This window comes from Sprattus sprattus (genome assembly GCF_963457725.1).
Source record: "Sprattus sprattus genome assembly, chromosome: 6".
Classification (NCBI taxonomy): domain Eukaryota; kingdom Metazoa; phylum Chordata; class Actinopteri; order Clupeiformes; family Clupeidae; genus Sprattus; species Sprattus sprattus.
In genome coordinates this window covers 32,543,642-32,571,484 of record NC_137925.1, presented here as the reverse complement: position 1 = coordinate 32,571,484, position 27,843 = coordinate 32,543,642, and the positions used below count along the sequence as shown (strand labels likewise).

At 44.3% G+C, this 27,843-nt stretch overlaps 1 protein-coding gene across 1 annotated transcript; it reads right to left on the bottom strand.

The window, feature by feature from the left end:
* Positions 1-687: 687 nt before the first annotated feature.
* On the bottom strand, positions 688-27,600 carry LOC308367224 (ATP-binding cassette sub-family C member 5). The gene is made up of 29 exons (XM_080841063.1): positions 27,282-27,600; positions 26,079-26,269; positions 25,489-25,644; positions 23,902-24,049; positions 22,665-22,898; positions 22,330-22,503; positions 21,951-22,098; positions 20,745-20,893; positions 20,307-20,414; positions 19,569-19,958; positions 19,301-19,372; positions 18,968-19,092; positions 18,800-18,872; positions 17,977-18,180; positions 17,673-17,798; positions 17,184-17,295; positions 16,718-16,902; positions 16,244-16,390; positions 8,641-8,770; positions 8,192-8,345; positions 7,048-7,176; positions 5,723-5,909; positions 5,433-5,522; positions 3,911-4,118; positions 3,573-3,732; positions 3,402-3,480; positions 3,129-3,242; positions 2,429-2,593; positions 688-2,308 (listed from the first exon to the last, which is right to left on the bottom strand). Exons 2-29 carry the CDS (start codon positions 26,258-26,260, stop codon positions 2,201-2,203), a joined length of 4,257 nt encoding a protein of 1,418 aa, XP_080697189.1. The 5' UTR covers positions 26,261-26,269; positions 27,282-27,600; the 3' UTR covers positions 688-2,200.
* Between the last annotated feature and the right edge of the window lie 243 nt (positions 27,601-27,843).

Sequence of the window (27,843 nt, the reverse complement as noted above, 5' to 3'; positions counted from 1 at the left end):
CCTTAACGAAGTGGAAATACGGTAGCTAGGTTAGAAACTGTAGTTACTCTTATTCTTTCTCAAAGTTGAATTGAGAGGGACAGAGAAATACGGTTCCTCTTATTCTTTTTCAAAGTTGAATTGAGAGGGACAGAGAAAATGCGGTTCCTTGGATTTGGCGAGCGGAGGTGTCAGTGAGAAGCACAGCTGCAAGCCAGTTTAATGACCCTATTATGACGTCATAATGGCAGAGACCTCTGCCATGCAAGTCTATGGAGAAAAAAGGGGATGAAAAAGAGGGATAAAAAAGGAGTGGCATGGGGTACCGCCACGAAAAGTCATAGCAGCTTGCACCGGATCGGGCCGGACGTTTTGGTGTTTGAATGGCGTCTCTAGCTCAATCGGGCGAGGAGTAGTTAGCTGCAAGAAAAACGTACGGAATAAATAAATAAATAAAGAAAACTTGACGATAACAATACTGTGCTTCCCTTCGGGCAAGCACACTAATAAAGAAAACTTGACGATAACAATACTGTGCTTCCCTTCGGGCAAGCACACTAACTATAGTCCCATGGTGAAGTGATAAGCTTAGTCAGAGCTAACAAAAGGCGTTAATCTCATTACAATTTGCAATATCATGGAAGTTAGTGTGAAAAAAGCCTTTTCAATCAAAGTTTGGAGAAAATAAACAAGTGAGTTTGATTTAATAGAAAATATTTTTTATTGAGGAAGCATCCTTATAAGTGATAACATAACACAATTTCAAAAACAATTTAAAAAAATCACAATCTCAGGTCATTAACAAGGCATTATGGTCCAAGCAATAACAACATTGCTGGCTAACAGGGTTTTCAGTGTAATCACTTGCATTTTAGCAAAGACATACAGCCCATGGTGCTGTCCAATTGCTACTGCAGTTACAGCAACATGGTAAACTACAAAACACGTATCAAATGTGCAGCAAATTTCAGAAATACCATTTTAACAGACCGCTATTGCTGCAATAAAAACATTTAAAATCCGTACCAAGACAAAACTGACTTCAAGTGTGCTGTTTCTACTAGAGGGGGTTTCAATGCATTGTGCAATCCCTACCCCTCAAGAGGTATTTCAGAGAAGAATGGCTACATTACACAGAAACTCCATGACTGAAGCACATGTAAAAGCAGAGATTTTCATAAAATTCCTCTGAAGCAAGACAAACTTGAAAAACCTGAAATAGGAAACATTAAAAAGCATCAGTTCTGCTCAAGGCCTTGTTGATCCTCGATCCTGGATATAACTGCTCAGCTCGCAGATACAATACAATTTGTGTAATAATAATAAAAACAGTACCAAAAATAAGAGAAAGAAATTCCAAACATTTGCAAGCAGATACAAAGGTACTGGCAATTCTCCTATAAGAGCTTCTAAATCAAAATAATCCATCACCCAGAAAGTATTTTAAATTATATTACATATTATTTTGACTGACATTTTAAAACCGTTGTAGCACACAGCTAACAATGCTATGTACCTTGCCATAAATTTAACAACACCTCCAAAAAAAATGATACCTGGCCATTTGTATGAACTGTATGAATTGGTTATAATAGAGCTTTATGGAAGAAAATGGAATGATTATTTTGGGGGGGATGTTTACATAGAACTTCTTCAGTCTTTGGCTGATTCTGATGACGTCTGTGCAACATAACGCCCACTGTTCAGCTTGTCGTAAATGAAAAAACAATCGTGCAAAATCAGTCAACCAGTTCAAAGATATCCTCAGTGAATTATAAGTTTGATCATCAATTGCACACAATGGGCTCTTAACATCAACACTGTCTTTAGAGGAAGGTGTCGCAACCAGCCCACAAAACACCAGGCCACAAGGTGTTTTTAAAAAATTGTCCCTGCCCTCACCATCTCCTGAGCACTTTGAACAGCAGAACAGAACACTGAACATATTGCACACTTTTTGGTCATCTTATGGAAAGCAGAAGTGCGACACAACACTTGTGCAGTGTTTTCATGCGAGCAGCTAAGTGAAACAGATACAGATAAATAAATATCACTTTTTAAGAGGATTAAAGCTTGGTCAAATATGGGGCTGAGGGAACTGAACCCCTCTCTTTCTGTCTTTGTGTGTATGTGTGTGTGTGTGTGTGTGTGTGTGTGTGTGAGTGTGTGAGAGTGTGTTGGGAGGAGGGGTGGTGTTGAAGAAGGGGTCCTCTGTGGCCATTCAGTTCTCTTCAGAGTGACTCATCTTCCCATCCTCTGCCTCAATCATAGCACGCAGCCGAGAGTTCGCATTGGCAAGTAAGTTAGAGGGGGTGTCGAACTCTAGAATCTGCCTCAGGGAAAGAGGAGAAAAAAAGAACATAAAACAGATTAGGAGAGGTTAATACCAAATTTGGAACCAGAGAGCAGAGTGAGAAATGCTTTAGAAATAGTGCATGAAACAACTCACCTGTCCCTGATCTAGCACCATAATTCTATTGCAGCCCAGCACCGTGTTCAGGCGGTGGGCTATTACCAGGGTGGTGCAGCCCTTGAACGAGTGACGGATGGTCTCTTGAAGCAGACGGTCCGTCTCGGTGTCAATGGCTGCTGTGGCCTCGTCCAGCAGCAGGATCTGAAAGAGAATCCACTTTCAAAAGTCACTTAAAGCATCACATGCTTCTCCGGGGAGAGCACGGCAACAGGGCATGGCTGGCTTCAGTAAGTGGCATAGATACTTGATCAAGGCATCCATTGAGATATGAAAATATAAAAGGGTTTTTACAGTAAGTTGATATTTTGGCTATTTCTAAACATGGACCATGTTTTCCAATCATATTATAACAATGTATTCGGGTTGCCTTAAGAGTGTTTATTTGTAGCCATGTGGTGGCAATGTTTAGCCATTTTGTTTATGTTGCAATGCAGCATAACAGCCACTGTTCGAATCAGACATGGGCAGAAAACTGACATTCAAGGCACAAAGAGCAACTACTATTTCAACATTCTGCCATTTGTAAGCATGACTAAATAAATGAATACACAAAATCATCAAATGGCAAAACTATGTGTGAAAATCCAGAAAATGACTTGATATTGTTTTAAGAAGAGGCAAATCAGGAGGCATGGCAAAAGGCAGATGGTGTAAAATAAGAGATGCAAGTGCATACCTTGCTGTGTCTTAGAAGTGCTCTGGCCACACACAGCAACTGCCTCTCCCCCACTGAAAAGTTCTCCCCGTTCTCCGTCACCTCAGAGTGCAGGGAGAGAGGCAACTGGCTTACCTACACACAGAGAGCATGAAGGAAGAGCACAGACTATTTGAAGATATGTGCACAACAGCCCTTAAATACGGAATGCCTTAACAGGCCTTTCCACAGGTAGTTTTTGTGTGAGTGATTTGAGTAAATGCCTGTTGGCTTGACATTAATATCCGTGTTTACCATGTCCTTTACGTGAGTCTTCTCCAGCGCCTCCCAGACCTGCTCGTCTGTGTACTGATCCCATGGGTCTAAGTTGGTCCTGTCAGCAGAGGGAGATCAACAGTCAGCTGGTTGTTCGACAGCCATTAATTATAAAGCCGGGCTGCTCAAACCGAGTGACGCACAGCATACCTGACAGTGCCGATGAAAAGCACAGGCTCTTGGGGGATGACTGATAGCTTGCTCCTCAGGTCCTCCAGGCCGATGTCAGCGATGTTGACACCGTCAATGGAGATGGAGCCGCCGCTCAGCTCCACCAGCCTAAACAGGGCAACGCCCAGGGAAGACTTCCCTACAGAGGGGCAAAAAGATTGGCCGTGTAAGTGTTTTACCACTGAGCTGTTTTTATCTGTCAGTTTTTTTTCATCTGAGACACCCTAAGGTGACCACAGGAGAGTATAATAAAAAGATATATGTGCAATATAAAGAAACAAACAAAAAAACTAAATAAATCTGAAAAGTCATCATGCCTGAGCCAGTTCGGCCGACTATTCCCACTGTTTCTTCCGGCAGGATTCTGAAAGAGAGTTTCTTTAGGACCAGTGGCAGGTCACCACGGTAACGCATCTCCACCTCATGGAAATGGATGTCTCCTTCCTGTGGCCAGCTGGTGGCTGGGGTGGGTGAAACTGACGGGGTTGCGGGTGTAATCTGACGGGGAGCTTCAGACTCCAGGTTCTGAGGGGGAGGCAGAAGGACAGAGAGAGAGAAAGAGGGACAGTCAGAAATGAACAGGACCTCAGGTTGTAGAGAACGGAAATTCTTAATCACCACAGACATCACAGCTGGCAATTATGTCAACAATTATTGGCCATTATCAGACACCATTATTATAGTTAGCAATTCTAATTACTTCAATTATAAATAAATATCTTTTTAATTTTTGTGTTCCCTATTGCAATAACGGTATTCTGAATGTTGTGCCGAAACCAATACAGCTGACAAACTATCCTGAAATGATTTGTTTCTCGTTTTAAGTATAAATAAATCATCATAAGTGTTTTATAATTTACACTGACTGTTACTTGGATGAACAAATTTGTTGTTTTAGAATGTGGTGTGCAACTCATTTCATAGCGTTCACGCAGTATTATTTGGATCAAAGTCAAATGTGCTTGACCTTACAGTTTCATGGTCTTTCGGTACATAAGCATCTTTTTCATGCAAATAATGTTACTTACTCTTTAATACCTAATATTGTTACTTATTTTACGTCAGGCACAACTTCCCAAACTTCTTTTAGGCCGTAACAGAGAGAAGATCACTGGGGGTCAGACACTTAAGAATGTGCTCGGTAGCAGGACACCATGTGTGGTCAAACGGCACAGATGCTGGTGTGGCACTAGTGCATTCATCTATTCTTCAGTTATTCCTATGATTGATTTCCTGTTCCGGGCCATTAGTAACACGGTGTGGCTTGATTGAGAGAACAGCATGGATTCCTGTAATTGTGATACTTTGCAATAAGCCTATCATAGCAGATCATCACAGTCAGCATCATCGTATAATCATGACAAATATATGATTAACTGTGCAGTCATCCTCAGCCCTCTGCCCAGACCAGCCCTGCACAGCCATTCAGCCTCCTCATCAGAGCTCGTTTCTGCCATGCTTTGTTTTCTATTCAAATCAAGGGATGAGTAAGAAAATGAATCTGGTGGGCTCAAAGACAGCCCAGACACTTCTTCCCCCAGTGTTTCGCTCTGATTCTGCTTTTTATGGACGGCCTTGCGCCGTGAGTCGCGGCTGCCCGCTGGGTTCCATATGTTTCCCACCGCTCCCCGTCAGAGAGATTGTCATGCCTGACGTATCCGCCCTGCCAGTGCACCGCTGTGCCCTTCGGCCCATGCCGTGCCATGTTTTGATACCCTGCGTGCGCCGTGTCAATTGAATAGCGTGAGCTCTGTTCCCGTCACCCCTACCCCCTCCCCATCCTGCTGCATTTGTTCCTCCTAACACACGAAGAGGGCCTGTCACCCTGGCCTACCTTACCTTTATGTAATGATTGATTCGTTCCACTGAGGTAAATCTGGCTTCCGTTTCAGCCAGGAGCCTGACGGTGAATTGAAACAGTCCAGTGAGCTGGGTGAAAGAGAAGTGAAAAGCAAGGTTGGATTGCACAATTAGCTACTTGTGCTTATCACCTGATACTTTTTAAGAAATGTAAAGAATGTTCCTGATAACAGGTAGAGGTTGCATCCCTTTATAGAGAAGACCATTAGACCGTGAAGATCATGTAAGACACAGTTAGACCACGGGCACTATTAGGGTCATCCAAGTACCTGCACGGCGTAGGATATGGCAAGGCCGGCGTTGGCCGGGGGGATCTGGTGGTGCATGAAGACGATGAGCATCGCTGTGAGGGTGATGAGGAAGATGCTAATGATGTCTAGGCGGACGGCCAGCCAGCGCATGGCACAGCTGAAGAGGAAGTGGGGGGCCTGGTTGGCATCCAGCAAGGCCTGATACCTGCAGGGCAGAGGAGTCAGTCAGGCCAAGGGGAGAATCAAAGGGAGAGGGCAAAATCAAATATGGCAAGGGCCCACCACTTTGTTTTGGTTAACTTATGGTGCTAGTCAAGCTTGAAGAAAGGGTTGAGATTTGTTTGAGGTGATCATTAGGTTGAGGTTTTGATTAGAGTTAACTCACTGTAGCTTAGGTTAGTTTAGGTATCATACAGTTTGTAGACATTATTACACAGGTCCATGTGTATGGTTGGCAGCTATTTAATAAATCTTTGATATCTTGCTTTTTTTGTCACCCAGGAAGATGTAATGACGGCCTCAATATACACAAGTGATAATAACAGACATCACAAAGTATAATCAATGTTCAATGACTAAGCTGTAAGTTATCTTTTGAAAGGGTGCTAGCCTCTGGTGGATATGCTATAGGTGTTGGATTATCTTTGGTGTTGTTTCTAAATTCAGCACCCCAGTCATTAAGGTGGTGGTTCTCTAAAGCCAAGTTTACACGGAGCCTATTTTTCACACGACTCGAATCTTTTAATTGCGTAAGGATGGAGCCTGGTAACAAGAGATTTGCGTAAAGACGAACCCATCCGATTGAGAACAGCCAGTAGACAAGCTACAATTAGCAACGTTTACCTAACCGCATAGCCTTCATCCCATTTCCGATGAGGCTTTGCTCCGACCATTCTATATTAATTTATGAACAAAAAAGCAAATTACATCGCTGGCCAATTTATATTTGTGGTCATGAAAGTTATGTAACGTCTGAATAAAAAGAATTAGATCAAGATAGGAGGCTAAACAAAAATCATTAGGCTGGATTAATGAGAGTGAATTTGAGACACACCATGAGTGAGATGTAGAGAGACAACAAGTGTTCTATATATTGGTTGGAGATCGCGATGCGATCACGTGGGACAATGACGTCATCAGGTTGTGTGAATCCGTGCACACGAACACCAGCCCCCGTACCGATTCAAATCTACTCACTTTCTACCCCCAATTCGAATCGTTGCAGATACTGTGTGCGGATAGAGAGTGTTCGTCTAAATGATAGGGCTATCTGTATTAGTTTCAGCTTGGACGCAGACAAACTCGACTCCGCGTAAACTAGGCTTAAATATTTGTGGGCTCACCTCTGCAGGAAGTCACCACCTCTGCCAAAGGCGTGAATGGTGGAGAGACCCTGCAAGCTGCTAGTCAGATGGGAGGTGAATGGAGATAGCGTGATGTTTTCCAGACGCTTCAGTTCACGAATCAGCACCCTGAAAAGACAACATGATTTGATTTACTAATTACGGCCAGAAATACTCACATCAAACCACTGTTAGAAAAAACTAACAAATAATCTACAGTGCTATGGCATAAAACACATTATCGCTTAACGTTTTTAAGCAGATTACTTCTGAGTACACCTCACGGCTTTCAAACTGACAGCACCTGGCTCCCAGGAGCTGAGTACACCAAAGGGATCGTGTGGCGGTGCCAAGGACCAACACTTCCAGGCAGAGCCATTCCTGGAGCCATAACTGGGACCGTGGCTGATTTATGAGGACCTTTGTGGGCCCCCCATCACACCTCAGTGCTAAGCCGACAGGGTACCAGACGCTGGAGCTCCAACGATTTTGAGAAACACAGCTTTTTATTGACAAACGTGGGGTGATTTCTACTTTTAGGTACAAGACTTCAAATGGACGGGGCACAAGAATGCCAAGTCCAATATGAATCATCCCTCCTCTCATAAATAAGAAGGAGGTGGGAGTGGGAGCACAGATGGCACCATGCTCAGTGAAGTGGGCATCCACACAAAGAAAACACATGTGCATTATGCACAAGCCTCAATACCTACATTGAAGCTGAATTCAATAAAATAAAATAAAAAACTTCACTGATAAGAAAAAAGATGAATCACAGACATTGTTGCCATCCAGTGTGGTTTCTATCAGCTCAATGCAGAGATTATGTCAGTCACATAAAAAAGGGAGAGATCCTGAATTCATTTAGCTGTACTTCTTAGACGCCATATTATTCTCTGAATTTCCTGAGAAAACAACAAAGCGAGCCTTTCACAAGAGTCTAGCACGATTAGAAGAGACGCATATTCAGTTCCATTCATATTCATCATCATGGACAAAGTCATCACTTACTGTAGCTGCTTTCATGGCGGCACAACAGTCAAATGACAGTACATCTTACCTCACCTTAGTAAGCTGTTTATGTATCCAAAGTTTTTAAATTATAATTCAAATTTTAAGATGAACCAAGAGAGACGGTTCTCACCTAGAGATGAGGTTGATGACGAAGAGAAATGCACCGAGCGGCAGGATGGATAACAGGAACCAGGGGAATACCATGCTGACAACGCCCATGCAGAATAGTACCATGGACAGGTTCTGGAGCACCATCTCTGCTTGCATGGTCAGCCGGACATCCACTGAAAGGAGGCAGACAAAGGCAGACACCCAGGGTTAGAAGAGGCCACCTCCATCCTATTTGCCCTTATCCTGATTACATCACACTGATTCCATCCTGTTACAGTGTGATGTTGCCACAGATCCCCTAAGACCAGGAACCAAATCAAGTTTATACTTGACTGCATTTCCACTTCACACTTTCCTGTCTAGAGGTTCCGGGGAATGAACCGTGACATTTTTCCATCTCTGACGGTCACCTGTGTTTGGTGTTCTAGGAGTTAATGGAAAGAGTCACCTTTAGTCCTGAGGCCTTACCTTCATCCATGTCCCGTGAGAAGCGGTTGAGGATCCGGCCCAGTGGCGTGGTCTCAAAGAAGCGCATGGGACTGAGCAGCAGCTTTTGGAACAGTTTGTCATGGAGGGTTGAGGCGGCCTTAACGGTGCACTGGGAGATAAAACAAATAGATGCAACGGGAAACGGCACAGGTAAATTCATTAGCGGTAATAAATATGAAATAAACAAATAGCTGAACATGACAGGGCAGGGCAGGGCGGAAAGAATGCTGGTTAAGCTTTTCTGGGAACACGCTGCCCTGCTTCTCAGCAAAAGTCATAAAGCAAACACAAATGTTCATGCAATGCAAACACAGGCCTTCATGGCAATCAGAGCGCACAGCTATCTATGTACACACTCTATCGCACATGTGCCACATTGTCAGCGCTGGGAAGCAACCTGTTGTCTGTGACTATCTCCAGCTGTTGTGAAATGTGAGCATATTCATTTAGTGATTGACAGCCATGTCCTAAAATTCTCACACATGGGTGATGATCTCGCAGAAACCCACAAAATGGCCCCGCAGCAACCCGGTGTAACAGGCCATAGTATACCCCCGGCCCGGACTATACCTGGGGTTAAAGGGGCCTAGGCTAGATTATACCCCGGGTATATTATGGCCTAGGCCAATTCATACTCCGCGGTTTAAATTGGCCTAGGCCAATTCATACCCCCTCGGGCCAGATTAAACTCCCATGATATCAGTAGTGTTGAGTGATATACATAAGAATTACTTAATTTTTCAACATTTTATTCGGAGTTCGGCTTTGTCAAGTAAGTTAAGTGAGAAAGCTTACTTACTTAAATCTTAAAACTCTAAAACATAGACTTTTATTACTTCAACCAGAAAAACTGAAAAAATATTAGACTTCCACAAAGATCGAAGATTACTACGTCCTAATACTTCAACTTCTAAGACTAGAAAGTCCTCGCTAAAATATAAATGTTCAAAGTTAAACACTGATAACAACATCAAAACATCCACAAAGATCAAAGATTACTACAACACTTCACATAACAACATCACATAACAAAATCATTGACCAGTTACTATCTTATTTACCGTAGCATAAATTACAGGGTTGCGTGCTTTGAACTTCCTTGTGTCTGAAATATTTGCTTTCTTTTTAATTAAAGCACTTCTCCCAGATCAGTCAGTACATGCATGTTCGAGAGGAATTTGTCCTAAATACCAGTGATGATTACAGAAGAACTAATTGCTCTCTTTGTCTAAACATTTGCATAAAAATTGTTTTCTTAATTGTTTTCCTGGATGTTAAAGGCTATTTATAAACTGTTAGTATGTTAACATGCATTTGAAGGCACTAGTTATGAAACCTACTTCCAAAGGCTTTGTCTGTGCACTGTATGTAAACAATTTTGTTAAATACATTATCAAATGCATGTTCATTACTTATTCAGATATATTTGTATCACCTGCACTGGTGTCCTTATTTCTCGTTTCCCATATGAGTTAATACTTGTCATAATGTTTGTAATTGTTTTTGAATGCAAAATCTCTCTCACACACACAAAAACACATACACATACACACACACTTTCCAGTGTTTATTTACACATTTCTTTCTTTACCCACTCAAATCACACACTGAAAAATATTTGCTTTGTTTTTAATTAAAGCACTTCTCCCCAGATCAGTCAGCACATGCAGGTTCGAGATTGTCTGGGAATTCCCTGCCCCTTCACTGCATTCCATTTGCTCAGTTAGTCTGGCCAACTACTCATTAGCGATCCACTTCACTCACGTAATTGGACACGCCTTTAACCAATCAGACCAACGATACTATACAACGATCGGTAATAAAGCAAACACATATTTTTTCTGTATGAATTGTTCCAGGGCAAGTTTCTGTTCTGTTTTCAAATAAAACTTGCCTTATCGAAGTTTTGCGGTGCTTCGGTGGCCACCATGTCCAATGTTTAAAAACTCTCCGTGCAGTAGATTTTGTAACGTAGCCGTGGTAAGTTTAAATCCGCCAATGGCGCGCCAGGTAGCCAAAAGCCAGTTTGTGATTGGCTCCAAGGATTCTGGAAATCTTGAAATGAACGGCTATCCGAAGTTGGCAAGACCCACTGCAGAGGCAAAATCAATTTGGCCGGAAGAAGTGGGGCGGGACTTCCCAGACTAGGTTCGAGAGGAATTTGTCCTAAATACCAGTGATGATTACAAAAGAACTACACACACACACACACAGACACTCACACATACACACACTTTATTGCGTGCTTTGAACTTCCTTGTGTCTCAAATATTTGCTTTGTTTTGAATTAAAGCACCTCTCCCAGATCAGTCAGTAAATTCCATGCGATTAATGTTCTTTTTGGCCTCGCAAACTCTGTAGTAGGCTAACGTTACATTTGAGTGAATGGTGAGCGTGATACGGCGAAATGGATGATAAAAAGCTTCTGAATAGAAAAGTTTACTTTTAAAAGGTGTGATGTGCAAAAAAAAAGCGAGCTTCACTGTTGTCTGAAAATGTCAACAGGCAGCTGGCTGAAAGCACAGAAGTAGTAGGCTTACCTTTTATTTTTTAATGTTCCCATTGGCTTACATTGTGCCATTGCGACATCATCATAGGGTCATGAATCTGGCTTGCACCTGAGCTTCACTGACACCTGGGCCAAGGTTACAAGGCTCCTCTTCTCTCTGTCCCTCTCAATTCAACTGTATAATTAAGAATATTAAGAGACACCTTTCATACTGTACTTTGTTTTCTCTCCATACTTCTCTCTATCCCTCTCATTCTACTTTCTCTCACACTTAATGTTTCTCTCCTTCTTTCAATATTTTCCCACTTCACTCTCTCTTTATTTCATTATCCATAGCCACTCTGGTTCACTCTCCTATCCATTCTTCTTTCAATTACTCTGTCCATCAATTCCTACACCTTTTTCAACTTTTTTTGTCAGCCTTCTTTGACTTTATTCCTACACTTTTTTAAAACTTTTTTGTCAGCCTTCTTTGACCTTTCAGTCCCCTATCCTCCCTTCCGTTATTTTACTTCCTCCGTTTCATGTCTCCGTGCCATGTCTACATATTCTACTTTATCCATCGATCATTGAAACATCTCCTTCCTCCCTTATGTCCATTCTCTTTCCTACTTTCACTTATTCTCTCCCTCTGTAGATCTTCCATACAAGTGTTTTTTCTATCCCCGTCCCACTTCTCTGTCTCACACTCCATCTCTCTGTTTCAGTCCATTTTTTCTTCTTCTTTCAAACTTTTCACTTTTCACTCTCTCTTTACTGTCTTTAGCCATAGCCACTCTTGTCTTATTCTTCCTTACTTCTTCCTTTCTTAACATTTGCATTTCATGCACTGGTATTTCCTCCAGGAAATTCATATTATAGTTTACTTATACCTTTTGTACTCGTTCTTGAAGGCAAAATCTCCCTCACACACATACACACACATACACACTCACACACACACACACACACACTCACACACACTCACACACACACACTCACACACTCACACATACACACACTTTATTGCGTGCTTTGAACTTCCTTGTGTCTGAAATATTTGCTTTCTTTTTAATTAAAGCACTACTCCCAGATCAGTCAGCACATACAGGTTCGAGTGGAATTTGTCCTAAATACCAGTGATGATTACAAAAGAACTAACCGCTCTCTTTATATTGGCAATATTACCAGCTCTCGTCTCTCATTGTCAAGAACAGAGATGGCACTTTGTGCACTTGCTTGTGGTAAAATACTGTATGTTCTCATGTTCACACTGACAGCAATATTGGTAAGTACATTATCAAATGCATTTTTATTACTTATTAAGATATGTTTGTGTCAACTCAAATTTCAAACTTTTAAATCAACTGAGCAACTTTATATCAACTTATCAACTTATATTTGTTATCGTTCTTAAAGGCAAAACCTCTCTATACTCTCTCTCAATACCAGTAATGTGCACTAAGTGCACTTCCTTGTGGTAAAATACTGTATGTTCTCATGTTCATGTTCATAAGTACATTATCAAATGCATTTTCATTAATTATGCAGATATATCAACGCACACGCACGGCCACGGCCACACACACTCAGAGCACGTGTTGGTTGGACAGGCCGCGGCTGTTGCCAGCTACGGGTTCCAGCAAATGTCGGCCTTCAGGGGCTTCTACCCACAGGTGTACCCAACCACCATGGGCACCATGCAGGGTGCCGGCGTGGCCAAGGCGGGCATGGGGGGCATCAACAAGAAGAATGGCAACATCTCATGCTACAACTGCGGCACCACCTGGCACATTGCACAGGACTGCAAGCAGCCCTCCATTGACGCCACACAGCAAGGTAGCTTCATGTCTTTAGTCTGTACATCCTCTAACCGTGGTTTGTTTAGTTTTACATAGAAATTCCCTGGGCAGCCATCCTCTAGCGTCATGCTTTATGGCTGGTGTGAGGTGTCTCAGGGTACCCTGACAGGCACCTTATACCCAAATGGGATCTGCTGATTGTGTTACGTGCTCTTACAGGGCCACCATTCAAGCCCCTTGAGACGACAGACATAAAATTTGTTTCATTAAAGACTGCACTGTTGTTGTTGTTGCTGGCACTTGTGTCAGCAAAGCGCGTTGGTGACATGCAAGCCCTGTCCGTCAGCCCATCGTGCCTTCAGTTCTCGATCGCTGGTGACAAAGTGGTTTTGCAACCTAATGCTGCGTACACACCTAAGGTGGTAGCAACCCGTTCTGTAATCAGGTGATTGAGTTGGCAGTTTTTCGCCTCCTCCCTTCGCGTCAGCAGAGCAGGAGTGTTTGAATAAACTTTCCCCAAACGCACTCTCCGCTATTCTCAGAGTGGGGGGAGGGCATAGAGCCAATGGGGATGGACTTCAGCGCACTGGGGCCTTCAGACAATCGGATCAGCCGTTTGTGTGCTTCGGTGCATGAGCAAATGGCAGACCTCTGTCAAATCTGAGCCTCTCCCGTTGGATAGTAGAGGCTATCGTGTTGTTAGCAGCATCTAGCTACCGTCGACCTTCCTGAGGTAAAAACATCATGGTAGAGTGTTTAACTGGCACGTAGTCGCTCACAGTAGCTTCATACTATCCATGATTTTAGTAAAATGTTAATTATCACCGTATGTGACATAATTCTGCTATAGTATGTAGTTATCCTGGAGACATAATTCACCACGTGCGGCATCTAGCTACCGTCGACCTTCCTGAGTTAAATACTGCATGGTAGCAGGGACGTGCAGGAGTGGGCTAAGGTTGCCCGGGCAACTGCCCTTTGCCCTCCTCGACTGAAGTTGCCCCTCTGAAGGAAATATATATATTTGCGATCAGGGGACGGGGGCGTGGCAGCGGCGGTAAGTGAGAGGTTAAAATGAAATTGGCTAAATTTGCGATCAGATGACGGGGGCGTGGCAGCAATGGTTAGAGAGAGTTTGAAATGGTATTGGCAAAATTTGCGATCAGATGACAGGGCGTGGCAACGGCGGTGACAAAAAATAATGTGTTGCCCCTTTTTTCCAGGGCAGAGCAACTGCCCTTCAAAATTCCTGTGCACGTCCCTGCATGGTAGAGTGTCTAACTGGCAGGTGGTCGCTCACGGTAGCTTCATTCTATCCGTGATTTTAGTAAAATGTCGATTATCACTGTACAATCATTTACATATTATGGGATATTTACAGTGATGTTCATTAATGTGCCCTGTCTATGTCAAATGGATGGAATAATTCATGAATAATTAACATCTTTGATGAACAACTGTTTAACATTATTTACATGTCATCAATTTCAGGGTGGCGTACGGTATGCCAACCTGAACATGGAAGTGCCCCTTCTCCGGTATTATTTTTGCTGGGGAAGACACTCGCCCTGATTTCCAGCTCATCAGATCCTCCATAGTCTGTCTGCTGCAGCTGCTCAACCAGGAGCGGTGCCATGGATGGTCCTGGAGTTTCTGTTTTGGCTGGCCAGCAGTACGTCTTACCTGGGCCCTCTTGGCATTGGAATGTGCCCAAGAGGCTAATTTTCAATCTCAATATACTAAGGGGAGGGCCATCACTCTACCATCCACTGAAGAGGGGCAGAGAGAGGTATCAGAGGGTTTTGCCCGACAGGCTAGGCTTGGCTGCCATGTTCGTATTGTCATTTATTTGCAAATAAATGCTCTAAATGACAATATCTGTATTTTAAATTTAGTGGAAATGTTGTCAGTAGTTTATAGAATAAAACAAAAATGTTAATTTTACTTTAAAACAAATAAATAGCAAAACCAGAGAAACAGATAATTGTGATAACTGATTAAAAAGTGGTCTCTTAATTTCCTGGTACTGGAAGAAAAAGAATAGATATCTGGACATTCTTTTATTATAACTTGACAAAAAATAAAAACACAATGCACTGCAATAACGGGAGATAAACAGTGTGGCTTCAAAAATAGGTTTGGAGAACACAAAAAACCTCGAGAGGCACCTGAAAGCGCACAACCCTGTAATTTATGCTACGGCACATACGGTAGGAACTGTCAATGTTATGTTAAGTGTTAAAGTAATCTTTGATCTTTGTGGATGTTTTTATGTTGTTTTCAGTGTTTAACCTTGAACAATTATATTGTAGCGAGGACTTGCTAGTCTTAGAAGTTGAAGTTTCGGGACGTAGTAATCTTTGATCTTTGTGGAAGTCTAATATTTTTTCTGTTTTTCTGGTTGACGTAATAAAAGTCTATGTTTTAGAGTTTTAAGATGTAAGTAAGTTAGCTTTCTCACTTAACTTACCTGACAAAGCTGAACACTACTGATATCATGGGGGTATAATCTGGCCCGAGGGGGTATGAATTGGCCTAGGCCATATTCACATAGGGGGTATACTAAGGCCTGTTACACCGGTGCACAGGCCCACAATGAAAAGCCATATCATATTTGGACAAAACGGCTTAAGGCACAAGGACAAATTCATTTTGCTAATGAATATTGAACGCCTCCCTCCCTCAACTTTCTAATCTCACCTCCGGGTAAAAGAAGAAAAGAAAGAGATTAGCCATTGCTGAAAAATTAGCGAATACAAGTGGCACACAATTACGGAGGGACCTAACTCCTTTACAACTCAGTCAGGCCTACTTAATGGAGAGGAGAGGACACACACCCAAAGGGACACACATTGAGGAGCCCTAAGCCATGCGTCACAGCACCGGCCAGATAAATGGATTTAGCCCACAGGCACTTTCAATTACAGCACCGAGGACCCAAAGAAGGAAGGCAGGCTGAAAGGATAGCCAATTAGAAGGAGCCGCGGAGACAGAACAATAGTGGTACATTGAGACGAGGAGATTATGTCCATTTCCCCATTGAGGCCCTTCCTGTAAGGGTGACATTTATTGTGCCATACAGGAAGGAGAGTTGAGCAAACTCAACCTAGTATGGATTAGGAGAAACACCTTCCCTACGGCTACAATGATCTTAGTCAGAACTGTGAACTGTATGCTTAAAACATGAACTTCAATAGTTTTAAAATGTGCACAGTTAAAAAAAAAAAAAAAAAAAACCTACACAAACAGAGGGACAGTGCAACAGTCATGACCAGTTCAGGAGGCTGATTACCTTGACAAACGCCAGCCCTCTCAGGGTCTTCAGGATGACAGCGACTCCCATGGACAGCACATAGATTCTGGAGTAGTACTGAATGTGAGGGTTGAGTCTCATGCTGGAGCTGGCAATGGTTTCATTCCCCATAAATTCGATTGCCTCCTGTCAGCAAAGACGATAAAAGACACCCGTATCAATTGACTAACAATGAGGGAATTGAGAGTTCATCTCGACAAAGAGGAAAGATTAGAACCGTGAGCGAGCGAGTGAGGAGACATTGCTGCTGCACTGAACTGTGGCTTAGTGCACAACAGGTTTGCAGCACATCTGTTTCCCCCTCCCTCACCGGCTGTCACTCTTATCAATCTCAGTTTACATTATGGCAGAATTGCTTGGGTTTAGTCAAATTACATTTACTGAGCCTGACAGTCGCAGAATAACAATTTGTGTAAGGCTCAGTGCTAGAGGCGACCCTGACGGATAGCTTACCCCACTGCCCTGCCTGATCCAGTGGCTCAACCACCAGTTACTGAAGGCGATGCTGCCAGTGGTGCCGATGAAGAGGAGGAGGTTGAGGAAGAAGGCCAGGGGCCCTCCTGCTGCCTTGATGTAGGCCGCGTACACGGACCAGGACACCGCACCAGAACCCTTCTCCTCAGCCTGCATGAGCTGGTCTTCAAGGAGCCAATTAAATGAGATGCCAATGGCAGAGAGGAGGATATATGGGGTAATACATAGGAAGATGAGGATATATGTGGTAACACATGGGAAGATGAGGATTTATAGGGTTGTACATGGGAAGATAAAGAGGAAGGGGTGACAGGACAGAGAGAGAGAAGTATAATGACACAATGGGAATAGGGTGGGAAAGAGAAAAGAGAGAGAGAGCTTCATGAGAAATGTATCCTGACATTGGCCACAGAACCAAATGATGTATGGAGGTTTGACTCCTCACCTCCTGTTTTTGGTTTGCTGGGAGGTTTGGCAGCCTTGACAGCTTGTGAGGATGCCTGGGTCGTCTCACTCTTGCCATTCTGCTTGTTCTGAAGGTTCTTGCGGACCAGGTTCTGTGGAGTCAGAGAGGCCACAAAGGAAGGTCAGCAAAAGCCATGTCAGCAGGAACAATAACCATCACGTTGTTTCAATAATATACACTGACGCTGGTCTTTGAGAGAGCAGAGACTCTAAATCACTGGCTGCATTAATAATTAATATGACCGTACAAATGAACATTTCACAGAGACCCCTCTCTGCTAATGAATCATTCAGACAAATACAGTGGTCTATTTTCTGTGTCTGAGTACGTGTTTCTATGATGTGAGTGTGTGTGTGATATATATATATATATATATATATATATATACGTAAATATATATTATACAGTGTATATATAAGAGATAGAGAGAGCGAGAGCATGTTTTCCCTGTAGAAAGCCCCCCATTACCTCCTGCTGGACACTGTTGAAAAGGCTAGCGTAGTCTCGCTCCCTGGCCATCAGCTGGGCATGGGTGCCATGCTCCGCTATTTGCCCATCCTTCATGAGGATCACATCATCGCACTCCGCCAGGTACTGCCAAAACAATGTCAGCCCACACCATCATTTCAGCTATTTTGTACCAAAACCCTCCGCTACACTCATCTATCACAAGATCAATAAATGGAATGACTGCAATGTAGCTTTCCAATGACAAAAACAAAAAAAACTAAAAAGGGCTCCATTCATCATGATTATAGTTGTGTGTGCGCACCTGCAGCTGGTGGGTGATGAAGAGGATGGTCTTCTCCCTGGCGGCCCCGCGGATGGTGTTGTGGAAGAGGTGGGAGCCAACGCGGGCGTCCAGCGCGCTCAGTGGGTCGTCCAGGAGGAGGATGGGGCGCCCACTGTAGAAGGCGCGGGCCAGGCTTACCCGCTGCCGCTGCCCGCCACTCAAATTGGCGCCACGCTCCCCAATCTTCAGCGAAAAATGAGGAAGAAATCAAATCAAACTGAATCCTTCAGCCAGACCGTGTGCTTATAAAGCCTCCCACAAATGTCCAAAGTCACACGAGTACAGCTAATGAACTCCATGAGCAGGAGTGATACATACATAAATCACAGTGTTTAGCACTATGCCATTACATATTGTGTTTAAGAAGGTATTGAGTTTCCATTAAGCCACTGAGAGAATAGCATCATGGAGTGCACTGGAAAATTAGTTTTGTTTATTTCTGTTCGTGTGGATCAAATGGTGACTTGACAAAATGAATTAAGGGACAACATTGAGTTATTACTAAACTTGAACTTGAGCTGAGTTACAATGTGAATTTACCATGAAATTACAGTGGGGCCCACAGCAATGTGCTCACAAACAAGTTACAGATGGGCACAATTTAACCACAGATAGAACTCTGCATTTTACAGCCAAACACATTATGTTGTGGTTTGCGTCTCACTCCGTAGTGGAGCATAGGCCATGGAAAGCGAGTTTCCACCAGATTTGGTATGCACTTGTTCTCGATGTTTCAGTAATCCAACACATTTTAGAGTGAGGGAATAATTATGGTGATGGTGAGTGGCTATTCCTTACTTACCTCAGTCATGTCCCCATAGGGGAGCTCAGAGAGATCCTGGTTTAGACAGCAGGCCTTCAGAGCAGCATTGTATCTGATAGGAGGGAACAGACACAACACTTTGTCCTCCTTTGATACACATATGACTTACTCTTATTGACACCTTAGCGTCTGCCATTATTGACTTACTTTTCTTCATTGTATTCATTCCCAAATAAAATGTTCTCCCTCAAGGAGTCATTCAGGATCCAGGCTTGCTGGGCCACATAGGCAAAGCCCCCACTGACCGCCACTGAGCCTTCCAGGAGGGTCATCTAACAGAGAGAGAAAGAGAGAGAGAGAGAGAGAGAGAGAGAGAGGTGTGGTGGTTAACATAACTGCTCTGACCCTTGAGAAATACATGCTTCTGCATTGCAGCAATGCTTCCAGCACAGTTCATACTACAGATGACCTACTGAATGAATAGAATCAAATGAATGATGTGTTTGTCTCTGTGATCTCTGCCTGGTAGGAGCGTCTCACCTGACCCAGGAGAGCAGACAGGAGCGAGCTTTTCCCACTCCCTACACCTCCACAGATCCCAACCAGTGAGCCCTGTTGGGTTAAAAAAAATAAAGCAAAAAAATAAAATGGTTATAGAATGCTCTAAATCGCACAAAAGGTGTTACTGACACCACCATTGGTTATCTAGTCTACTGTTTCTATGGTTTCAACTGTCTCATTGAAGGTCAGCCCCTGGACCTGAGAGAGCTGGAAGGCATCGGGGTGAAAGGTCACAGAGGCCACCTACCTTCTTGACCCGCAGGTCGATGCGGTGCAGGGTCTTGAGCAGCGGTGGGCGCATGCTTTGGGTGGAGGAGATGGTGCTCTGGGGGCTCTCCTGCTCCATGTGGCTGAGGAGGTGGTCCTCGTTGGGGCTCTCGCCGTTACCACCACCACCACTGCCTCCCGTGCCCTTGCCCTCATCCTTGCCAATGAAAAGGCTCAGCTTCTCCCGCCGTAGTAACCGCCTGATGCCACTGCCTCTGAGCCGTGGCTTCTGGGTGCCGTGTCCACTGGCCGTGGCAGAAAGCTGGCGGGCTTTCTCCCATGCCAGGGTGGCATCCCGGAACTCCACCACGTTCTCTTGATCCTCCACCTTCAACGACACCAGCTCTCTTTCCTCCATCAGGAAGAGTCTCTGTGGGGGGAGGGAGTGGGACCGGCATAGCATCACATGGAGGAATATACAAGTGGAGAATATGAGTGTACCTTACATATCTATAATCTATAAATAAAGTCTAAAGAGTTTTTTTACTGTAAAGATCAATGGTATACTTCTCAGTTTATCTTCCCATCCATCAGGTTCTGCTAAGCTTTTTTAATGATTTAAACCAGAAGGTATTTGCAAAAAACAAATTCAGTGTATTTACTGCACAATCACAATTAAATTCTGCTTTATGACCTATAATTCCTCTTTCACATACACTGCGTTTCCCACAGACATTGTGCCAAAGAGTGTCAGCTGTTTCTTGAAATTCAAATTCACCTGAAATCGTTTGGCTGCCACTGACCCCTCAGATAGCGAGCGGACCGCCAGTGGGGTGACTTTGAGGGCAAACGTCATTGAGTTGAACACAGCCACCACAGTGAAGGCCTGTAGAGGTGAACGACAGGGAGGACAGTGATTGATCGTCAGTCTGAATTTAGGCTTCTGAGCTCAAGTGCCCGTGCCATGAATGCAACATATCGCCTCACCAGTCTGGCCTACTAACTCAGTTCCCAGAGGATGGAATTGCCCAGTGTTTGCTGTCCTTGGCCTGAATATATCATGATAACAGAAGGCGAATGTGTATGTTTGTAAGTGTGTGTGTGTGTGTGTGTGTGTGTGTGTGTGTGTGTGTGTGTGTGTGTGTGTGTGTGTGTGTACTTTAGAAACCCGGTTAAACACCACTTGTCACCATAACAGCGGGCCTTGTTTACCAACCTGTGCTGCGGTGAGGTCGTATCCTAGGGCCATGTGAAGGGTGAATGTACATACACTCGCAATCACCACAACAATGGGAGCGACTCCCACAGTCAGGCTCTGAACGTAGTTAGCGCGCTCTAGGATCTTTCTCTCCTCTGACCGCACCTCTGGAGCAGCAGGAGAGATATGGGCGAAACACACAGAGAAAGAGAAAAGAAAAACAGAAATCATGATTCTATGATTCATGCACAGAGTATTTTGTTGCACTGAAGATCCACCTACACCCCATTCAGCCCACCATAAACACTGGAGCCAGTGAAGAGCCGGGACAAAAATAGTTTGGGGATCATGTTCCTCGCGCCCATACATGGTAAAAAGCTGACAGAAATGGCAAAATGCTGGCAGCAGTCCTCGACCCCATTACTGGCCTCGCCATGCCCCCTGTATTTGTGTCTTCTGAGTGCATGAGAGCACACCGAGTCGCTCCCAGCCAATATGGTTCTTTTTGGGCTAAAGTGAGTGCAGCTAAATAAAGGAGCCAGAGGTCTATGCTTTCAAACATGCATACATTTTTTAAAAGCAAACTCCCAACAAATGTTCAGTGCTTGCCCATAACAGAACACACATTTACACAGCAGAATGCAGCTGTTTATGCGTGGTTATACACTGACAGAAGTCTCTTCATAATTGAACACCAAAATAAACTGGAGCAAAAGAATGCTGGCACTGGGGAAAGACACAAGCCCGCCCTATTGCTAAATGTTCCATTCAAATAACGGGGCGATAGCCTCTCTGGCAGGTCATGGATTTCTGCGATAGGTAATTAGAGCTGTGATTCGAGGTGTAAAATGATCCTTATCCACAATTTATGCGCTCACCTTGCGAGGAAATTCTTTCATCTTATGCTTGACTAAGTGGAGCAGCCCTCCGTGGGCATTCACTATCAAAGAGCTTTAAACGCCATTTTGAAAATGAACCCTTGTGCGGGAGTGAGAGATTAAGGGGAGGCTTTGGTGTTTGGAAGGCCGGAGAGGAGGGAACACGTGCCAACAGTCAGACATCAGCCAGGAGACAGAGGAGACGATTACTCAGTCAAATGAAAAAACAAGGACAAGCTGTCCCACCCGTTTCCTGGGCATAGGACGGGAAAGGAGTTCCACCCGACTGTGGTTTGAATCAGCAGCATTACTTGCTGTAGTGAGAAAGAGGAGCGGTTATACTCACTCTGAACGTTACTGGAGAAGGCCAACTCCCAGCAGTACATCTTGATGAACTTGATGCAACCCAGAATCTCATTCATGAGGCGCACTCGTTGGTCGGTGACCACCACACACCTTTTCCGGAAATACGCAGTCAGCCGAGACGCAATCATCTACAGGACACAAGAGCATATTTCATCTTTATATAAATATATATCAACAGTGGGGTTCCTCAGCTTGTTCTGAGTCACAGAAGAAAACTTATACAGGATTCATATAACCATGACCACTACCTTGACATTTCACTTAAGAATGCTTTCCCATAATAAATGCTTTCTCGTAATATGTGTTAACTATGAGTCATGAGCAGTGAATGGGAACAGCACTGCTGTCTAGACACCCACCATAGTTGGGTAGAAGATGATGAAAACAGCCGACCCAACAAGTGCTGTCGGCCCTAAGAAGTAGGTGGAGTAGGACAGACCCAGGATGCCAATGAGAGGCCCTCCTGCCAGCAGACAACCCACTGAGACAGCCTCGTAAATGCGCTGTCCGTCACTCGAGCAAATATTCACCAGCTGAGGGCACAAGAGCAAAATCACACAAAAGAACAAAGCCAGTGTATTTAATTGAACGGTTGACTTCCATTGTACTGTTAGCTAGGACATTAGTCCCAGGGGGCAGGCTGAGAGACCCATCTTGAGGACACACTGTATCCAGACCCGAACTACTGTCTCACCTCTCCAGTGCTCATGTCTCTGGTGTTGCGCAGGTTTAAGATCTTGGTGAAGGCGAAGGTGAGAGCTGCCCCCCTGAGACGGGAGGCCGTGCGGTAGTTGACGGCCCACATGAACGCCAGCGACCAGGAGCGAATGAGCTCCGTCACAAAGATCCCAGCCACCAGGGCCAGGCCATAGAGCAGCCAGCTCTCCGTGCTCTGGGAATACTCCAGCAAGGCCCGGATCAGGAGCGCCTGGGAACGCCACACAGGGAGGGAAGAGAGGAGGAGATGTGGGGAGAGAGCAGGAGAGATGGATGGGGGAAAGAAATGGTAGAGGTGAGGTGTGAGAAGAGAAAAAAAAAGATGGAGCTGAAAGCGAGAACATTTGAGCGCGAGAGTGAGAGTGAGAGAGGACAAGAGGACTGGGGGGGGGGGGGGGGGGGGATCTGAAATGTTATATTCAGCATGTGGTTATGAGTAACGTGTTATGGGGCCATAGAGGGGGAAAAGAACAAACAGGGGGATTGTGAGAAAGCACAGAGAAGACCGTCGTTGGATAGCAACTGGACCAGAAAATAAACAACGATAATCAGAGGCTTCTGTAAATCAAATCGATCCCAAAGCCATCTTTTCCTCTACGATGATTTGGACAGATAAGCATCAATCAATACAAACTAAATCAATGAGGCCCAGAGGCAGGCAGTGAGGTGAAACAAGTGTGCTATTGTGTAACAGGTATATCCACTTAATGCTATTAGCGGAAAGCTGCGAGCGTGTATGGCTCCATGCAAAGCTTGGTCTTGAATGTAAGGGAAGATAAATGAGCAGGGCTGAAGCACTCCAAAACTCTATCAGGTGAAAATACTCTACGAGGCTGAATGAAAATGAGCTTGGTTAAAAATAAAAAAGCCATTAGTTCATAAAATCTGCAGGAGCCTTTCCTGGCATTAATTCTGATTCATACTTATTTTGCAGGGTGAAAGAGAGCAAATATGCCAATAAGAAAGAACAATAACCCTCCGGATTTGGCACAAACCATAATCGTGTGGCTTAAATTGTTTTCATTACCTAAAGCCATGTGGTGCCTTGCATTTTTCAATCCCAATATTAATTCAAAATCAGACAATAAAATCTATTGAATGAAATCAGGATTTGGTCTAATAGTTGTCCACGGGATAAGGAACATGTTGTGTCAGCAGATTTTGCAAGGTAATCTCGGGGGCCATCTTGGGGGGGTGTGGATGTGGGTACTTACTGGTCCGACAAACCCAGCTACCATGGTGATGAGGAGGGAGAAGATGGCGACCAGTGTGCGTGTCTGACAGAACCTCCAGAAGACCCTCGCCAGAGAGGCACCGTCTTTCCCCTGTCTGTTCAGCTCCTCGTGCCACAGCGTCTCCAGCCTGCTCAAGAGAAACAGACCAGAGACAGACAGGATGTGAGAAAGGCAAAAAAGAATGAAAGAACGAAAGAAAAAAGATACAAGGTAAAGACCTTATAATATACCATATTTATTAAAAATATGCTTTTCTCACATGAATCAGTAATCTTTACACAACATGTTATTAGCCGTTGTAATCTCTCACACATCAGTTGTTGAAATATTCACATCAAGTGCAGGAAATTATTTTGTCTTTGCAGAGTTCAGGACACTCAAATACCTCAAAGCCTCTTGCTAAACCATCTGGCATTACAGGACTAGCCACCTTTTTAGCAAGGGCAGTCCAGCCATACATGGGCGTACGGGTATCTGTCCCCATTAACAGTCTTTGTTAGGAGGTTCGGTGAGTTACATAACTGTTCTAGCCATACAAACTCCAAGTGAAACTTGGAACTCAAAGAGAAATGTCTGCTTCACACGAACATACACACACACACATGCCTTCCTAACATATCTCAGCCAACTCTGGCAGGGAGCCAGCCACTTGAGAGTGAGAGACAGTCAGACACACTGCAGTGAAAAGTAACACTGCTCTTTCATGGAGAGAGATGGGGGGGGGGGGGAGAGACAGAGAGAGAAAGAAAAAGAGAGGGAGAAAGATAAGGCAGCCTTCTTCATGGTGGGGGGGTGGGGGGGGTCTGATAAGCCACAGCCAAGTGTAACGAACAGTAAGTTATTATGGGATAAAACTGATTATGGGAACAGCACCTGGAGCGAAGAAAAATATTTTTGAAAGTGAGCAGATGACACAGCAAACGTTTGCTCCTTGCAGTCTCCCGTTGCACAGCCATCCATTCATGGGAACCTCACCTGCACTGTCAAGGGTAAACAGCAGGATTGCAGATTAAGTTCCTCAAATGTGTTTGGATGCCAGGAGCTAGCAGGATCTCTTTAAATCGACTCCAGTCATAGAGGCAGCTCTGTGGACTGGATGTCCAAACGTGGGTGTGGAAGAAGCTTAATGACATAACTACTCTACAGGAGCCTGTGCCTGGTCACCTTTCTCTCTCTAATCTCTAATCCCTGCTATGAATAACACCCTGCTGCTAGAACGCTCTGGCCTGGGCAAGAACAGGAGGTGGTGGATCCACGAGGTCCCAACGTGACACAGGGGAATCCCACATGAACAACAAAACGTGTGGTCGCTCAGATTACCCACACAAGAACTGCACTGGCAACCTTGGCCAGGGGCAATGCTTTCTGTTTCAAAGTCTCTGTTTGCTCACGCTTGGTCAAACAAAACTGGTCAGAAATTGGGTTAAGGCCTGTCTTTTGAACCCTATTTCAAGAGTCAGTGAGAAAAAACCTTAGAGAACGTATCAATTGGTGGTGGTGTTTATGTGTGTGTGTTTGTCTGTGTGTGTGTATTGACGGTGTTCAGGCTGGTGTATCGGGTCTCACCTTTGACAGTTGACTTCAGAAGCTTCATGGCAGGACAGGCCCCATACGTCCTCCATGCTCAGACTGGATGCTTTGTAGGCCCTCCACGCCAACGGGGAGAGCCACCCCAGGGTCATGAAGGAAAATAGACCAGCATTGTCCACAGGGTGTTGATGCCTGTGAGAGAGGAGCAGCAAGAGTCAAGAACCAGGCCCCTGAGTGCCAGGTGGGGAGGGTGGGAACACTCTGGCCTGGAGAAAAGCATGCAGGACTGAGAGGGCTTTAGTTGTCTTGGGCTCCTGCTGAAAGATGAATCATGCACTGGTGTTTGAACAGCAGTTTGCAGGTACTTTACAGAAATCTTGCCGAGTGGCGAAAAAAAAAATGTAAGTTCAGGGCCAATTTATCAGTCAGCATGCAATGTCTGTGGCTGGGGGATAAGTGACCTCCCTTATCATGCCATCCTTCTGCATTCTATTCCCCCTGCCCCCCTAACACACACACAGAGCATGCATATACACATGGGCTCACACACTCTCATGCATAAGAGTCAGCAGAAAAGGCAAAGCATATCTGAACTGCAACAAGTAATTTAAACGCTGGGAACTCACTTGTGTGTGATCCTGAAAGGCTTCAGCATCTGAATACTGTGGCGATATCTGCCCCTCCGTTTCAGGCCTGGTGGCACCACGGCCTCCCCCTCCTCCTCCTCCTCTGGGTCTGGTAATGCTGGGGGGGAGGACATGGACATGCCCTCCACCCAGCTGGTAACCTCCAGGACATCAGGGTGCATGGCTGCCCTCTGGCAAACACAGTAGGCGCATAAGAAAGTCAACTTCCTCTGTCAAAAAGCTCCACAGAAACAGGACCACACTAATTACCCCCCCAAAACACCCTCCCCAATGTAGAAATGCATGTAAATAAGAGACATACCTCCACAGTAAAACCCCTTGACCAAGGCCCTGAGTACAAACATGAAGTGCTTGTCTATTTAAAGAAGGTCACTGGCCGCTTCAAGAGCCCAGAGACACTGAGAGGTCTGACACATGAGCCGGGTGTACGTCTATAGAGTGTCACTGATCCCCCTTTGGCATAGCATAGCCCCACGATAAGGTCAACCATGTTGCTGTGTACAGTACATTCAGACACATTGGTCTAGGAATCTGCCCAGGGGTTGAGACCAAGAGGCACAATCCAGGTAGCCCAAAATTTTAAGCAATAAACGTATTATTGTGACACAGTGCAGGGCTGCAAGGAGTAGGAATCTGTATTAGCTAAGGGAGTTCATTACAGACACGGAAGTAGGCACCTGTTAATATCCTTTGCTACTACCATATTTTGTTTTTACCTGAGCCGTTTGTGATCAATGCCACTATGACATGCATATTTAGTTACTAATTGTAAGTTACAATTACAGAGACATTGTTAAAAACAGTGAAAGAAATCCATCCATTGTGAAATAAAAACACCTTCAGAGGGCCCCAACCTTTTCCCTTTTTTAAAGCAGTCATTGGTCAACTTGCCCTTGGCCATTTAAAGAACAACAAGTAAAGGATACACCTGCAATAAGGCCAACACACTTCAGTTGCAGCATAGAGAAAACCCTTATTACTCTGTAAGCTTCCTTTTATGAACCCACAACATTCAAAGATGTGTTACTTCTTTCTAAGAAAGGCATTAATATTCAGTTTGCTGTAGCCCTGTGTAGTACAAGACCTATAACAGAAACATATCGAAAACAGTGGCCTATACTTTCCCGTATTCGCCATATTTAGTTTCATATCCTAAAACAGTTCAAGACATAGGGTACTTACGTATGAAATTCACTCTAAAATTAAAGGTCTTCACTGTTTCGCCTGCAAATAGTGAACAAACGAAAACAAGCGCGCTTGTTTGGATTCCGGTCTTCATTTAAAATGTGTTCTTCAAATCCCTCTCTACACATGTCAACATGTTGTCTTCTGACATTTGTTGCCTCCGTGAAGACTCCAGAAAACACACAAAGTCGCTTCGGACAAATTGTGGAAAGTACAATTAAAAACTCTTCAAAAAACGTTAAAAAAAAAAGTAAAGCTTCAAAAACTTTGTGTGAAGTCGCAACATGCGCAAGAGCCTTCCTGACATCTATCGAGTTCAGCTGTTTCACATTGGCTTTTGCTTACGGAATTCCCATATTCATCTTACGTCATGAGCCTTCAACCAACCGTAGCGTTGCTTGCACCGTCTCCATAGTTACAGATCTGGCAATGACAAAGCAGTAGACAGCAGCAGAGGGCTCCGACGTGAAAGTTGCTTTTGGTGTACGGCAGAGGACAAATCCAATGTTCTTGAGAGCTCTGACAGCACAACATTCAATCCGTTATTCGTCATTAGATT